Here is a 16469-nt window from a genome sequence, read left to right on the forward strand (position 1 = left end):
ACTTTTTTTGCTGAATACAAAGTGTTTTGTCTGGGGCAAATCCAATACAACACATTACTGAGTACCACTCTCTATATTTTCAAGCATATTTTCAAGGTTTTACTGCTAACCTACAAAGCATTATATGGGCTTGCTCCTACCCATCTCTCTGATTTGGTCCTGCCGTACATACCTACACTTATGCTACGGTCACAAGACGCAGGCCTCCTTATTGTCCCTAGAAATCCTAAGTAAACAGCTGGAGGCAGGGCTTTCTCCTATAGAGCTCAATTTTTATGGAATGGTTTGCCTATCCATGTGAGAGACGCAGACTCTGTCTCGACCTTTAAGTCATTACTGAAGACTAATCTCTTCAGTAGGTCCTATGATTGAGTGTAGTCTGGCCCAGAGGTGCGAAGGTGAACGGCAAGGCACTGGAGCGACGAACCGCCCTTGCTGTCTCTGCCTGGCCGGCTCCCCTCCCCTCTCTCCACTGGGATCCTCTGCCTCTGACCCTATTACGGGGGCTGAGTCACTGGCTTACTAGTGCTCTTCCATGCCGTCACTAGGAGGGGTGCGTCACTTGAGTGGGTTGAGTCACAGACGTGATCTTCCTGTCCGGTTTGTCGCCCCCTCGGGCTCGTGAGGTGGAGGAGATCTTCGTGAGCTATACTCAGCCTTGTCTCAGGGTAGTAGGTTGGTGGTCTGTTGATATCCCTCTGGTGGTGTGGGGGCTGTGCTTTGGCAAAGTGGGTGGGGTTATATCCTGCCCTGTCCGGGGGGTATCGTCGGACGGGGCCACAGTGTCTCCCGACCCCCCTGTCTCAGCCTCCAGTATCTATGCTGCAATAGTCTATGTGCCGGGGGGGTAGGGTCAGTCTGTTATATTTGGTGTAATTCACTTGTCTTATCTGGTGTCCTGTGTGAATGAATAAAAAAAAAAAATAATGCCCCCCCCCCCCCCACTTCTAAAACCAAAGTTGTGCCCCTGCTATGGACTATTCATGTTAAGTTGGCAACAGTAATGCAACAGGGTGGATTGGATGCTTGAGTAAAAAGCGGATTATAGAGTAGAGTGACCAATAGTGTGATTGTTTAGTGTTTTAATAACTCAACAAGTAGTAGATTATATTTACATTCGTTTTTACTTACACTTGTATGTTGACTTCTCCATATTGATGTTGGTTGTAAGTTTTGGCTGACTGTCTTAGCGGATGTACAATCATCGCAAATTGAATAATGGGGCGTTTCAGGCCCCGGAGTTAACAGAATTGTACACTGGATCACAAACGAGGGCTGAGGGGCTTACATTGCCAACTTCCCGGATGTACAACCTCCACTTAAGATGGCAATCCAACTGCATCCGGTTTGGAGGGAAAGTGGCTAGCAGGACTGCAGCCCGAGACTGTTCTCAGGCCCCGCCCCGCCCAGCTGTAACCATGGCGACAGGGCAACGCGGAGGTGTGCGCCTGCGCAGTGGTTCTCTCTGTATCCAGTTTCAGCAGCTGCAACTGTAGGGAGATGCTAGATGCTAATGCCGCAAATGTTGTTCTCACGTTTTCCAATGGGAGATGGAAGCGTATGATGTCAGCTAGCTAACGGGGCTACGGCTAACTTTACCCAGTGCCGCCTCCTTATCTGGTACACTTGCTTTGTATGTTCTCTAACAGTAGTTTAACATAACGGCCCGCCTGTCGCCCGGTTCGAGTGTGTGGGCGACGGTGAGTGTCGGGGGGCAGAAGGAAGGATGAACGCGTCGCTCTCTAAAGGCAGTCTGCTGGACGGTGTTTTCCAGGAGGGCTTCAACGAGGTAACGTTACAACCTAGCTAGCTATTTAGCACTACTGTACTGGAAGAGTTTTGTCTGTGTGTGTGTGCGCTTGTGCTTGTTTCTCTGTCTTTTAGCAAAGCAGTTAGCTTGCTTGTTGAGTAGTTAATAAATTAGGTTAGCTGGTTAGTTAGTTCAGATCAGTAGAGGTTTAGTTCTGGGTCTGTTTTCAGGCTTCTGAAGTTAGCCTGACGAGGAGACAGAGATAGACTAGAGTAGTGGTATTCAAAGTCGGTGTCGCGACCCTGGGAACTGCAGTGGGGTCGCCTATGTGTAAAAAAATAGGAACAGAATATTAACAGTACAGATTATTGTATGGGACAATATACAAACGTTTTTGAGAAAGATAATTTGAAAGATAAAATGCTTTTGAGTTAATATATGTATTGGTTTCTTTTCATTTTGATAAGAGATGAAAATGCAATGAATTGAAAGTTATTTGTTGTTATAAAAATCTAAATGTACCGATTTTAAGGTTGTGTCATTAGATTTGGGGTGGGGTGGGAGCGCAATAAATAATTGGGGAAAAAATAGGGTCCACAGAAATTATTGGGGGGAAAAATGGGGTCCCTGCTGAAACAGTTTGAATACCACTGGTTTAAGCTATCAACACCAAACCAACGTTGAGATGTTCAGACTGGCACAACTTAGGGCTGACCCCATTTAGTCGACTGGTCGATTGTTTGGTCGATAGGCTGTTGGTCGACCGACATTTCTTTAGTCAAGCAGTAGCAAAAAATAATAATGGACTAATCCATTGTGGAGGCCCTGGGGATGGCACAGTCCATCACTCTAAGACAAGACGTGCTATTGAAATTGTATATGGTTATATTATGTAAGAACAATGGTGCAACATTAATAATAATATATTTTTTTTTACAAATGCGCTGAAACATCAGTGCGCTGTTGAATTGGCGCTTTTTCCTAGACCCCTCAAACTCAACTCTGGACCTCAAAGCCAGTTCCACTGCATTTTTTAATTGTTCCCCTCTAATCAGGAACTGATTTAGACCTGGGACACCAGGAGGGTGATATTAATTATCAGGTAGAACAGAAAACCAGCAGGCTCCGGACCTCGTAGGGTTAGAGTTGATTACCACTGTCCTAGACCATGTTGCTATGAGCAGTAAATTAGGCAACTGTAAGTCGTTCAGCATAAGTGCGTCTGCCTAATGACTTAATTGTAAAAATGTAAAAAGCATAATAGCAAAGTTAACCAGCATATTGGTGTTGAGAACAATGTGGAGGAGGCAGCAGCGGAGTTAGGAGACGAGAAAACAGCCCTTGCCTAATTGTCTAAGAAAAGTGAGGAGAGAGGAAACCATAACTTAATTAGGTCTGTAATCAATAGCCTAACAGTTAAATGGGCCTGGCTTTAGAAATCATTCATATCTACAGAAACAAGGCAGATCCTGCTTCTGTTGCCTGTTTGAGTGTTTGATTAACAGCCTACTGATTCCGTGAGCACCAAGCCTCACACAACCACAACATGTGGGATAAACAAGTTCACTAATTCTGCTGTTTGTAATCTTTGCTGTGCTGTAATAAAAGGCTGTACGCTTTCTTTCATTAGAACAGCCTCTCTGGTATTATTTACTTAGTGTTGTTTACACTGTTCCAAACAGGCAGAAAAATAATTCTTTATAATAATAATAATAATAACCCTCCTTTATCTAGATCTCCCTCTTATTGTTGTTATTATGATCATTATAATAATAAGTCATGTCGTTATCATTAGTAGCCTTGTATAACCACCATCGAGCTGTAGGTGTCACGCCCTGACTCAGAGGACGCATTAGTAGCCTTAGTATAGTAGCCTTGTATAACCACCATCGAGCTGTAGGTGTCACGCCCTGACTCAGAGGACGCATTAGTAGCCTTAGTATAGTAGCCTTGTATAACCACCATCGAGCTGTAGGTGTCACGTCCTGACTCAGAGGACGCTTGTATGTTGAGTCAGGGTGTGTATTTTCCTTGCTGTGTTTTGTTCTATGTTGTGAATCTAGTAGGTCTAGATCTATGTTGGCCTGTGTGGTTCCCAATCAGAGGCAGCTGTCATTCGTTGTCTCTGATTGGGGTCCATACTTAGGCAGCCTATTGGCACTAGTGGGTTGTGGGATCTTGTTCCGTGTTAAGGTATGTTGTGTTGTGCTGCCTTGGACTTCACGTTTCGTTTTGTTTGTTATTTTGTCGTTGTGTTTGATATTCAATAAACATGTACGCATATCACGCTGCGCCTTGGTCTGACCCGTTCATCAACGAACGTGACAGAAGATCCAACCAAACGAGGACCAAGCAACGTGCCCAGGAGGAGCCAATAGCCATGTCCCAGGTGGGCAAATTGTGGTCATGGGAAGAGGTATTTGCGTGGAAAGGGCCATGGGCGAAGGTAGATACCCAGGCAGGAGAGGAGCAACGGCAACGCAGAGGACGCCGGTCGAGGAGGAAGCCCGAGAGACAGCCCCAATAACATTTGGGAGGGGGCTAAAGGGGTGGTCGGGGAGCGAGAGAGAAGAGCCCCGACCACTGCACCCGGTCGGTTTTCAGATTGGGTCCCTACGACCATGGGAAGAGGAGTGGGAACAGTATTATACTGAGGAGTCGGAGGATGACGACGACGACGAGGTTCTGTTCCCTAACTCGTGGGGGCTCCCGGAGGAGTCCTCACAGGAAGAGGAGTGCCGACGACGGAGACCCGAGAGGCAACCCCAAGAACATTTTGGGGGGGGGCACACGGTGTGGACGATGAGGCAGCAGGAGGCCGTTAAAGGGCGGGTCTGCAGGTTAGGAGAGGAGGCCACCATGTTACGGGGGCTATTGGTTCAGAGGGAGCAGGAGTTATTCGGTCAGAGGGAGGCGCTACAGGAGGCTATAAGGGAGAAGGAAAGTGTAGAGGCACGGCGAGAGGAGCTGGTTAGGCAGCAGAAGGAGCAGGGGTTAATAAAGGAACCCAGTCCCGCTCCTCGCACCAACCAAGTGGTGCGTGTCGCCAGTCCGGTCCGGCCCGTTCCTGCTTCCCGCACTAAGCCAGTGGTGCGTGTTCCCAGTACGGCCCGACCCGTTCCTGACCCTCGCACCAAGCCAGGGGTGCGTGTCGCCAGTCCGGTCCGGCCCGTTCCTTCTTCCCGCACTAAGCCAGTGGGGCGTGTTCCCAGTACGGCCCGACCCGTTCCTGCCTCTCGCACCAAGCCAGTGGTGCGCGTCGCCAGCCCGGCCCAGCCCGGCCTGTTCCTGCCCCTCGCACCAAGCCAGTGGTGCGCGTCGCCAGCCCGGCCCGGCCTGTTCTTGCCCCTCGCACCAAGCCAGTGGTGCGCGTCGCCAGCCCGGTCCGGCCTGTTCCTGCTCCTCGCACCAAGCCAGGGGTGCGCGTCGCCAGCCCGGCCTGTTCCTGCTCCCCGCACCAAGCCAGTGGTGCGCGTCGCCAGCCCGGCCTGTTCCTGTCCCTCGCACCAAGCCAGTGGTGCACGTCGCCAGCCCGGTCCGGCCTGTTCCTGCCCCTCGCACCAAGCCAGTGGTGCGCGTCGCCAGCCCGGCCCGGCCTGTTTCTGCCCCTCGCACCAAGCCAGTGGTGCGCGTCGCCAGCCCGGTCCGGCCTGTTCCTGCTCCTCGCACCAAGCCAGTGGTGCGTGTGTCCAGTCCGGCACGGCCCGTGCCTGTTCCACCGGTGCCTGGTTCGGCACCGGTCAGCTGCTTTACTCCGGAGCCAGAGCAGTCCGCTCCACTGGTGCCCAGTTCAGCTCCGGTTAGCTGCTCCACTCCGGAGCCAGAGTAATCCGCTCCACCGGGGTCCAGTCCAGATCCGGTCAGCGGATCCACTCCGGAGCCAGAGCAGTCCGCTCCACCGGTGCCAAGTTCAGCTCCGGTCAGCTGCTCCACTCCGGAGCCAGAGCAATCCGCTCCACCGGGGTCCAGTCCAGCTTCTCCACCGGGGAATCCACTTACACTGACCAATCCATATCACGGCAGGGCTCTACACTGACCAATCCATATCACAGAGGGCTCTACAGTGACCAATCATATCACAGCAGGGCTCTACACTGACCTATCATATCACAGCAGGGCTCTACACTGACCTTTTTAACAAGGAGCACATAGAAACGTAGGCGCAAACAAAGAAATTAAGGAGCACAGTGAAATATATTTTTGGTAATAAAGCTAGAATCCTTAATTTTTCTAGGTGCTCTGGTGCTCCTAAATATAAACTCCAGGTCACTCTGGTGCTCCTAAACTAAAACTCCAGGTCGCTCTGGTGCTCCTAAATATAAACTCCAGGTCGCACAGCAAAATATTTACGCACAATACAGGAGTAAAATGGTCCCACTGTAGAGCCCTCTGTGATATGGATTGGTCAGTGTAGAGCCCTCTGTGATATGATTGGCCAGTGTAGAGCCCTCTGTGATATGGATTGGTCAGTGTAGAGCCCTGCTGTGATATGGATTGGCCAGTGTAGAGCCCTCTGTGATATGGATTGGCCAGTGTAGAGCCCTCTGTGATATGGATTGGTCAGTGTAGAGCCCTCTGTGATATGGATTGGCCAGTGTAGAGCCCTCTGTGATATGGATTGGTCACTGTAGAGCCCTCTGTGATATGGATTGGTCAGTGTAGAGCCCTCTGTGATATGGATTGGTCAGTGTAGAGCCCTCTGTGATATGGATTGATCAGTGTAGAGCCCTCTGTGATATGGATTGGTCAGTGTAGAGCCCTCTGTGATATGGATTGGTCAGTGTAGAGCCCTCTGATATGGATTGGTCAGTGTAGAGCCCTCTGTGATATGGATTGGTCAGTGTAGAGCCCTCTGTGATATGGATTGGTCAGTGTAGAGCCCTCTGTGATATGGATTGGTCAGTGTAGAGCCCTCTGTGATATGGATTGGTCACTGTAGAGCCCTGCTGTGATATGGATTGGCCAGTGTAGAGCCCTCCACGGTAAATTGACTGAATTATCACGATAACGATAAATTGAACGAAAACTTTATGACATTAATGGTCACCGCAGTTATTTTGGTTAAAACTACTACTACATGAAATGTTGTAGCTATCAATTGTCCCGTTAACAATCACCCATATTAGAAAACGTATTTCATTTCAAACTTCACATTTCTCTAGTAGGGCCCTATGGGTTATTTATCGTAGTGAACGATATCAGAAAAATGTCCACGAAAATGGTGGGTTTGGTCAGTGTGGTGGGTTTGGTCAGTGTGGTGGGTTTGGTCAGTGTGGTGGGTTTGGTCAGTGTGGTGGGTTATGGTCCCACCTCTACTCTTACGTGGAGCCGTAGGTCAAACTTTAAATCCAACCCTGTCAAATTCATCGACAGAGCTCTGGATGTAAGGACTGACAGTCTGTAAGATCAACATGATATGAGCTCTGGATGTAAGGACCGACAGTCTGTAAGATCAACATGATATGAGCTCTGGATGTAAGGACTGACAGTCTGTAAGATCAACATGATATGAGGTCAAAATTTAAACTTTCAACATATTTTGAAGCTGTGTTCATGGTGTTGTGTGTGTCTGTGTGTGTGTGTAGCAGCAGCTATCAGCCTATGTGTTGTGGGTGAACAGCCAGTTGAAGAAGCGACCAGGCCAGAAGCCCATCACAGACCTCAGAGTAGACCTGCAGGATGGAGTGGTGCTGTCACACCTAGTGGAGATAGTGGGTTAGTACTCACACACCTACCACCTACCACACACCTACCACACCTACCACACACCACCACACCTACCACACACCACCACACATACCACACACCCCCACACATACCACACACCACCACACCTACCACCTACCACACACCACCACACCTACCACACACCACCACACCTACCACCTACCACACACCACCACACCTACCACACACCACCACACCTACCACACACCACCACACATACCACACACCACCACACCTACCACCTACCACACACCACCACACCTACCACACACCACCACACCTACCACACACCACCACACCTACCACACACCACCACACATACCACACACCACCACACCTACCACCTACCACACACCACCACACCTACCACACACCACCACACCTACCACACACCACCACACCTACCACCTACCACACACCACCACACCTACCACACACCACCACACCTACCACACACCACCACACCTACCACCTACCACACACCACCACACCTACCACACACCACCACACCTACCACACCTACCACACACCACCACACCTACCACACACCTACCACACACCACCACACCTACCACCTACCACACACTATCACACCTACCACACACCACCACACCTACCACACACCACCACACCTACCACACACCATCACACCTACCACACACCATCACACCTACCACACACCACCACACCTACCACACACCACCACACCTACCACACACCACCACACCTACCACACACATACCACACACCACCACGCCTACCACACACCACCACACCACCACACCTACCACCTACCACACACCAACCACCTACCACACACCACCACACCTACCACACCACCACACCTACCACACACCACCACACCTACCACACACCACCACACCACCACACCTACCACACACCACCACACCTACCACACACCACCACACCTACCACACACCACCACACCTACCACACACCACACACCTACCAAACACCACCACACCTACCACACACCTACCACACACCACCACACCTACCACACACCACAACACACCACCACACCGACCACACACCACCACACCGACCACACACCACCACACCTACCACACACCACCACACCTACCACACACCACCACACCTACCACACACCACCACACATACCACACACCACCACACCACAACACCTACCACACACCACCACACCTACCACACACCACCACACCTACCACACACCACCACACCACCACACCTACCACCTACCACACACTACCACACACCACCACACCTACCACACACCACCACACCTACCACACACCACACCTACCACCTACCACACACCACCACACCTACCACACACCAACCACCTACCACACACCACCACACCACCACACCTACCACACACCACCACACCACTACACCTACCACACACCACCACACCACCACACCTACCACACACCACCACACCTACCACACACCACCAAACCTACCACACACCACCACACACCACCAAACCTACCACACACCACCACACCTACCACACACCACCACACCACCATACCTACCACACACCACCACACCTACCACACACTACCACACCACACACCACCACACACCTACCACACACCACCATAACCACACCACACACCACCACACCTACCACATACCACCACACCTACCACACCACCACACACACCACACACCACCACACCTACCACACACACCACACACCACCACACCTACCACACACCACCACACCTACCACACCACCACACCTACCACACACCACCACACCTACCACACACAACCACACCACACACCACCACACCTACCACACACCACCACACCTACCACACACAACCACACCTACCACACACCACCACACCACACACCACCACACCTACCACACACCACCACACCACACACCACCACACCTACCACACACCACCACACCTACCACACCACACACCACCACAACACCACACAACAACACACAACATAACAACACACAAACCACACACCACCACACCACACACCACCACACCTACCACACACCACCACACCACACACCACCACACCTACCACACACCACCACACTATACCACACTACACCATACCACACTACACCACACTACACTACACCATACTACACTACACCATACTACACTACACCATACTACACTACACCATACCACACTACACCATACTACACCATGCCATACTACACTACACCATACCACACTACACCATACTACACTACACCATACTACACTACACCATACTACACTACACCATACTACACTACACCATACTACACTACACCATACCACACTACACCATACTACACTACACCATACTACACTACACCATACCACACTACACCATACTACACTACACCATACTACACCATACTACACTACACCATACCACACTACACCATACTACACTACACCATACCACACTACACCATACCACACTACACCATACCACACTACACCATACCACACTACACCATACTACACTACACCATACTACACCATACTACACTACACTACACCATACTACACTACACCATACCACACTACACCATACCACACTACACCATACCACACTACACCATACTACACTACACCATACCACACTACACCATACTACACTACACCACACTACACCATACTACACTACACCATACCACACTACACCATACCACACTACACCATACCATACCACACTACACCATACCACACTACACCATACCACACTACACCATACTACACTACACCATACCATACTACACTACACCATACCACACTACACCATACCACACTACACCATACTACACTACACCATACCACACTACACCATACCACACTACACCATACTACACTACACCATACCACACTACACCATACCACACTACACCATACCACACCACACTACACCATACTACACTACACCATACCATACTACACTACACCATACCACACTACACCATACCACACTACACCATACCACACTACACCATACCATACTACACTACACCATACTACACTACACCATACCACACTACACCATACTACACTACACCATACTACACTACCCCATACCACACTACACCATACCATACCACACTACACCATACTACACTACACCATAATACACTACACCATACTACACTACCCCATACCACACTACACCATACCATACCACACTACACCATACTACACTACACCATAATACACTACACCATACTACACCATACCATACCACACTACACCATACTACACTACACCATAATACACTACACCATACTACACTACACCATACTACACTACACCATACCACACTACACCATACCACACTACACCATACCACACTACATCATACCATACTACACTACACCATACCACACTACACCATACCACACTACACCATACTACACTACACCATACCACACTACACCATACCACACTACACCATACTACACTACACCATACTACACTACACCATAGTACACTACACCATACTACACTACACCACACCATACTACACTACACCATACTACACTACACCATACCACACTACACCATACCACACTACACCATACCACACTACACCATACTACACTACACCATACTACACTACACCATACTACACTACACCACACTACACCATACTACACTACACCATACCACACTACACCATACTACACTACACTACACCATACTACACTACACCACACTACACCATACTACACTACACCATACTACACTACACCATACCACACTACACCATACTACACTACACCATACTACACTACACCACACTACACTACACCATACTACACTACACCATACCACACTACACCATACTACACTACACCATACTACACTACACCATACTACACTACACCATACTACAATACACCATACTACACTACACCATACCACACTACACCATACCACACTACACCATACTACACTACACCATACCACACTACACCATACCACACTACACCATACCACACTACACCATACTACACTACACCATACCACACTACACCATACTACACCACACTACACTACACCATAATACACTACACCATACCACACTACACCATACTACACTACACCATACTACACTACACCATACCACACTACACCATACCACACTACACCATACCACACTACACCATACCACACTACACCATACTACACTACACCATACTACACTACACCATACCACACTACACCATACTACACCACACAATACTACACTACACCATACCACACTACACCATACTACACTACACCATACTACACTACACCATACCACACTACACCATACTACACTACACCATACCACACTACACCATACCACACTACACCATACCACACTACACCATACCACACTACACCATACTACACTACACCATACCACACTACACCATACCACACTACACCATACCACACTACACCATACCACACTACACCATACCACACTACACCATACCACACTACACCATACTACACCATACTACACTACACCATACTACACTACACCATACCACACTACACCATACTACACTACACCATACCACACTACACCATACCACACTACACCATACCACACTACACCATACCACACTACACCATACTACACTACACCATACCACACTACACCATACCACACTACACCATACCACACTACACCATACTACACCATACTACACTACACCATACTACACTACACCATACTACACTACACCATACCACACTACACCATACCACACTACACCATACCACACTACACCATACTACACTACACCATACCACACTACACCATACCACACTACACCATACCACACTACACCATACCACACTACACCATACCACACTACACCATACCACACTACACCATACTACACTACACCATACTACACTACACCATACCACACTACACCACACCATACTACACTACACCATACCACACTACACTACACCATACCACACTACACCATACCACACTACACCATACCACACTACACCATACTACACTACACCATACCACACTACACCATACCACACTACACCATACCACACTACACCATACTACACTACACCATACTACACCATACTACACTACACCATACCACACTACACCATACCACACTACACCATACCACACTACACCATACCACACTACACCATACTACACTACACCATACTACACTACACCATACCATACTACACCATACTACACTACACCATACCACACTACACCATACCACACTACACCATACTACACTACACCATACCACACTACACCATACCACACTACACCATACTACACTACACCATACTACACTACACCATACCACACTACACCATACTACACTACACCATACCACACCATACCATACTACACCATACCACACTACACCATACCACACTACACCATACTACACTACACCATACCACACTACACCATACTACACCATACTACACCACACTACACCATACCACACTACACCATACTACACTACACCATACCACACTACACCATACCACACTACACCATACCACACTACACCATACTACACTTTAACCATACCACACTACACCATACTACACTACACCATACCATACTACACCATACTACACTACACCATACTACACCACACCCACAACACCACAGCATACCCCACCATACCACACTACACCATACCACACTACACCACACCATACCACACTACACCATACTACACCATACCACACTACACCATACCACACCACACTACACCACACTACACCATACCACACTACACCTAATACACAACACCACACCTTACTAAACTACACCATACCACACTACACCTACTACACAACACCACACCTTACTAAACTACACCATACCATACCATTCAACACAATCTCACATCCAGCACTTTGGATGGGGACTTTGGCAAAGTTGTTAGTTTAGCTGGAGAATGCTGGGCCATCGTTGAATGACAATAGAACTGTAGAACGAACGGTCCGTCTTTAGTGATTCCCCAGTGGTACAATAACTACAACGTGCCCAGTTTAAACACCGCCTTCGAACAATCCTGATTATTTCAAATAATGAATGATGAAAACCTCAAACCAGAAACTACTGCTGCTCCTAATCACATCATTCATTCTACGTGAGCCTGGACAGATTGTCGCCGTTTACACAAAAAATGTGTCCAAGAGAGATTAAATAAATGATGATTTGATTTACATGATAACCCTCTCCTTCTCCCATCCTTGCAGCGGGGGAGGTGCTGGAGGGGGTATATGAGGCTCCTCGGGACCGGGAGGAGAGCAGGGAGAACGTGGAGCGAGTCCTCAGCTTCATCACCTCCAGACGTATACGCATGCCTCACACCTCTGCCCGGGGTAACACACACACACACACACCGACACACACACACACACCGACACACACACACCTCTGCCCGGGGTAACACACCGACACACACACACACACCTCCACACAGGGTAACACACACCGACACACACACCGACACACACACACACCTCTGCCCGGGGTAACACACACCGACACACACCGACACACACACACCTCCACACGGGGTAACACACACACACACACACACACACACACACACATACAGTGGGGAGAACAAGTATTTGATACACTGCCGATTTTGCAGGTTTTCCTACTTACAAAGCATGTAGAGGTCTGTAATTTTTATCATAGGTACACTCCAACTGTGAGAGACGGAATCTAAAACAAAAATCCAGAAAATCACATTGTATGATTTTTAAGTAATTCATTTGCATTTTATTGCATGACATAAGTATTTGATCACCTACCAACCAGTAAGAATTCCGGCTCTCACAGACCTGTTAGTTTTTCTTTAAGAAGCCCTCCTGTTCTCCACTCATTACCTGTATTAACTGCACCTGTTTGAACTCGTTACCTGTATAAAAGACACCTGTCCACACACTCAATCAAACAGACTCCAACCTCTCCACAATGGCCAAGACCAGAGAGCTGTGTAAGGACATCAGGGATAAAATTGTAGACCTGCACAATGCTGGGATGGGCTACAGGACAATAGGCAAGCAGCTTGGTGAGAAGGCAACAACTGTTGCCGCAATTATTAGAAAATGGAAGAAGTTCAAGATGACGGTCAATCACCCTCGGTCTGGGGCTCCATGCAAGATTTCACCTCGTGGGGCTTCAATGATCATGAGGAAGGTGAGGGATCAGCCCAGAACTACACGGCAGGACCTGGTCAATGACCTGAAGAGAGCTGGGACCACAGTCTCAAAGAAAACCATTAGTAACACACTACGCCGTCATGGATTAAAATCCTGCAGCGCATGCAAGGTCCCCCTGCTCAAGCCAGCGCATGTCCAGGCCCGTCTGAAGTTTGCCAATGACCATCTGGATGATCCAGAGGAGGAATGGGAGAAGGTCATGTGGTCTGATGAGACAAAAATAGAGCTTTTTGGTCTAAACTCCACTCGCCGTGTTTGGAGGAAGAAGGAGGATGAGTACAACCCCAAGAACACCATCCCAACCGTGAAGCATGGAGGTGGAAACATCATTCTTTGGGGATGCTTTTCTGCAAAGGGGACAGGACGACTGCACCGTATTGAGGAGAGGATGGATGGGGCCATGTATCGCGAGATCTTGGCCAACAACCTCCTTCCCTAAGTAAGAGCATTGAAGATGGGTCGTGGCTGGGTCTTCCAGCATGACAACGATCCGAAACACACAGCCAGGGCAACTAAGGAGTGGCTCCGTAAGAAGCATCTCAAGGTTCTGGAGTGGCCTAGCCAGTCTCCAGACCTGAACCCAATAGAAAATCTTTGGAGGGTGCTGCATGCTTTGTAAGTAGGAAAACCTGCAAAATCAGCAGTGTATCAAATACTTGTTCTCCCCACTGTATATCCCATAGTTCTCACATAATCTCTCTTTCTCCTGTGTGTGTGTGTAGATATAGTAGAAGGTGATCTGAAGTCAGTGATGAGGTTGATTCTGGCTCTGGCCGCCCACTTCAAACCATCAACCAATCAGAGAGCAGTGTCCAGGGGTGGGCGGAGCATGGCGGGGGCCGCAGCCAACCACAGGCCACTCTCCACAGTTGCCATGGCGCAGAGCGCGGCAGCAGCATTGGCAGCCGCACGACACGATGCAGAGAGAGCTTCTAGACGCACACTCCTCCACAGGTACACACACACCTCCACAGGTACACACACACTCCTCCACAGGTACACACACTCCTCCACAGGTACACACACTCCTCCACAGGTACACACACTCCTCCACACTCCTCCACAGGTACACACACACCTCCACAGGTACACACACTCCTCCACAGGTACACACACACCTCCACAGGTACACACACACCTCCACACTCCTCCACAGGTACACACACTCCTCCACAGGTACACACACACCTCCACACTCCTCCACAGGTACACACACACTCCTCCACAGGTACACACACACCTCCACAGGTACACACACTCCTCCACAGGTACACACACACTCCTCCACAGGTACACACACTCCTCCACAGGTACACACACACCTCCACAGGTACACACACTCCTCCACAGGTACACACACACCTCCACAGGTACACACACTCCTCCACAGGTACACACACTCCTCCACAGGTACACACACACCTCCACAGGTACACACACACTCCTCCACAGGTACACACACTCCTCCACAGGTACACACACACTCCTCCACAGGTACACACACTCCTCCACAGGTACATACACACCTCCACAGGTACACACACTCCTCCACAGGTACACACACTCCTCCACAGGTACACACACTCCTCCACAGGTACACACACACTCCTCCAAAGGTACACACACTCCTCCACAGGTACACACACTCCTCCACAGGTACACACACTCCTCCACAGGTGTGTGTGTGTGGGTATGATGTGTGTAATGTGTGTGTAATGTCCCTCCAGGGGTTGATGTGTGTA

The 16469-nt window shown here is 49.1% G+C and overlaps 1 protein-coding gene across 1 annotated transcript in view; it reads left to right on the forward strand.

The window, feature by feature from the left end:
- Positions 1-1726: 1726 nt before the first annotated feature.
- LOC311099915 (dixin-like) overlaps positions 1727-16469 on the forward strand; it is a gene marked incomplete at both ends in the record, with an annotated part of 56397 nt that continues 41654 nt past the window's right edge. Inside the window, 4 exons of the mRNA XM_084140632.1 lie at positions 1727-1789; positions 7336-7465; positions 13750-13875; positions 15450-15646. Coding sequence (XP_083996758.1) covers positions 1727-1789; positions 7336-7465; positions 13750-13875; positions 15450-15646 — 516 coding nt within the window. The remainder of the gene's footprint in view (positions 1790-7335; positions 7466-13749; positions 13876-15449; positions 15647-16469) is intronic.

Source organism: Coregonus lavaretus (assembly GCF_964263955.1).
Source record: "Coregonus lavaretus genome assembly, chromosome: 24".
Taxonomy (NCBI): Eukaryota; Metazoa; Chordata; class Actinopteri; order Salmoniformes; family Salmonidae; genus Coregonus; species Coregonus lavaretus.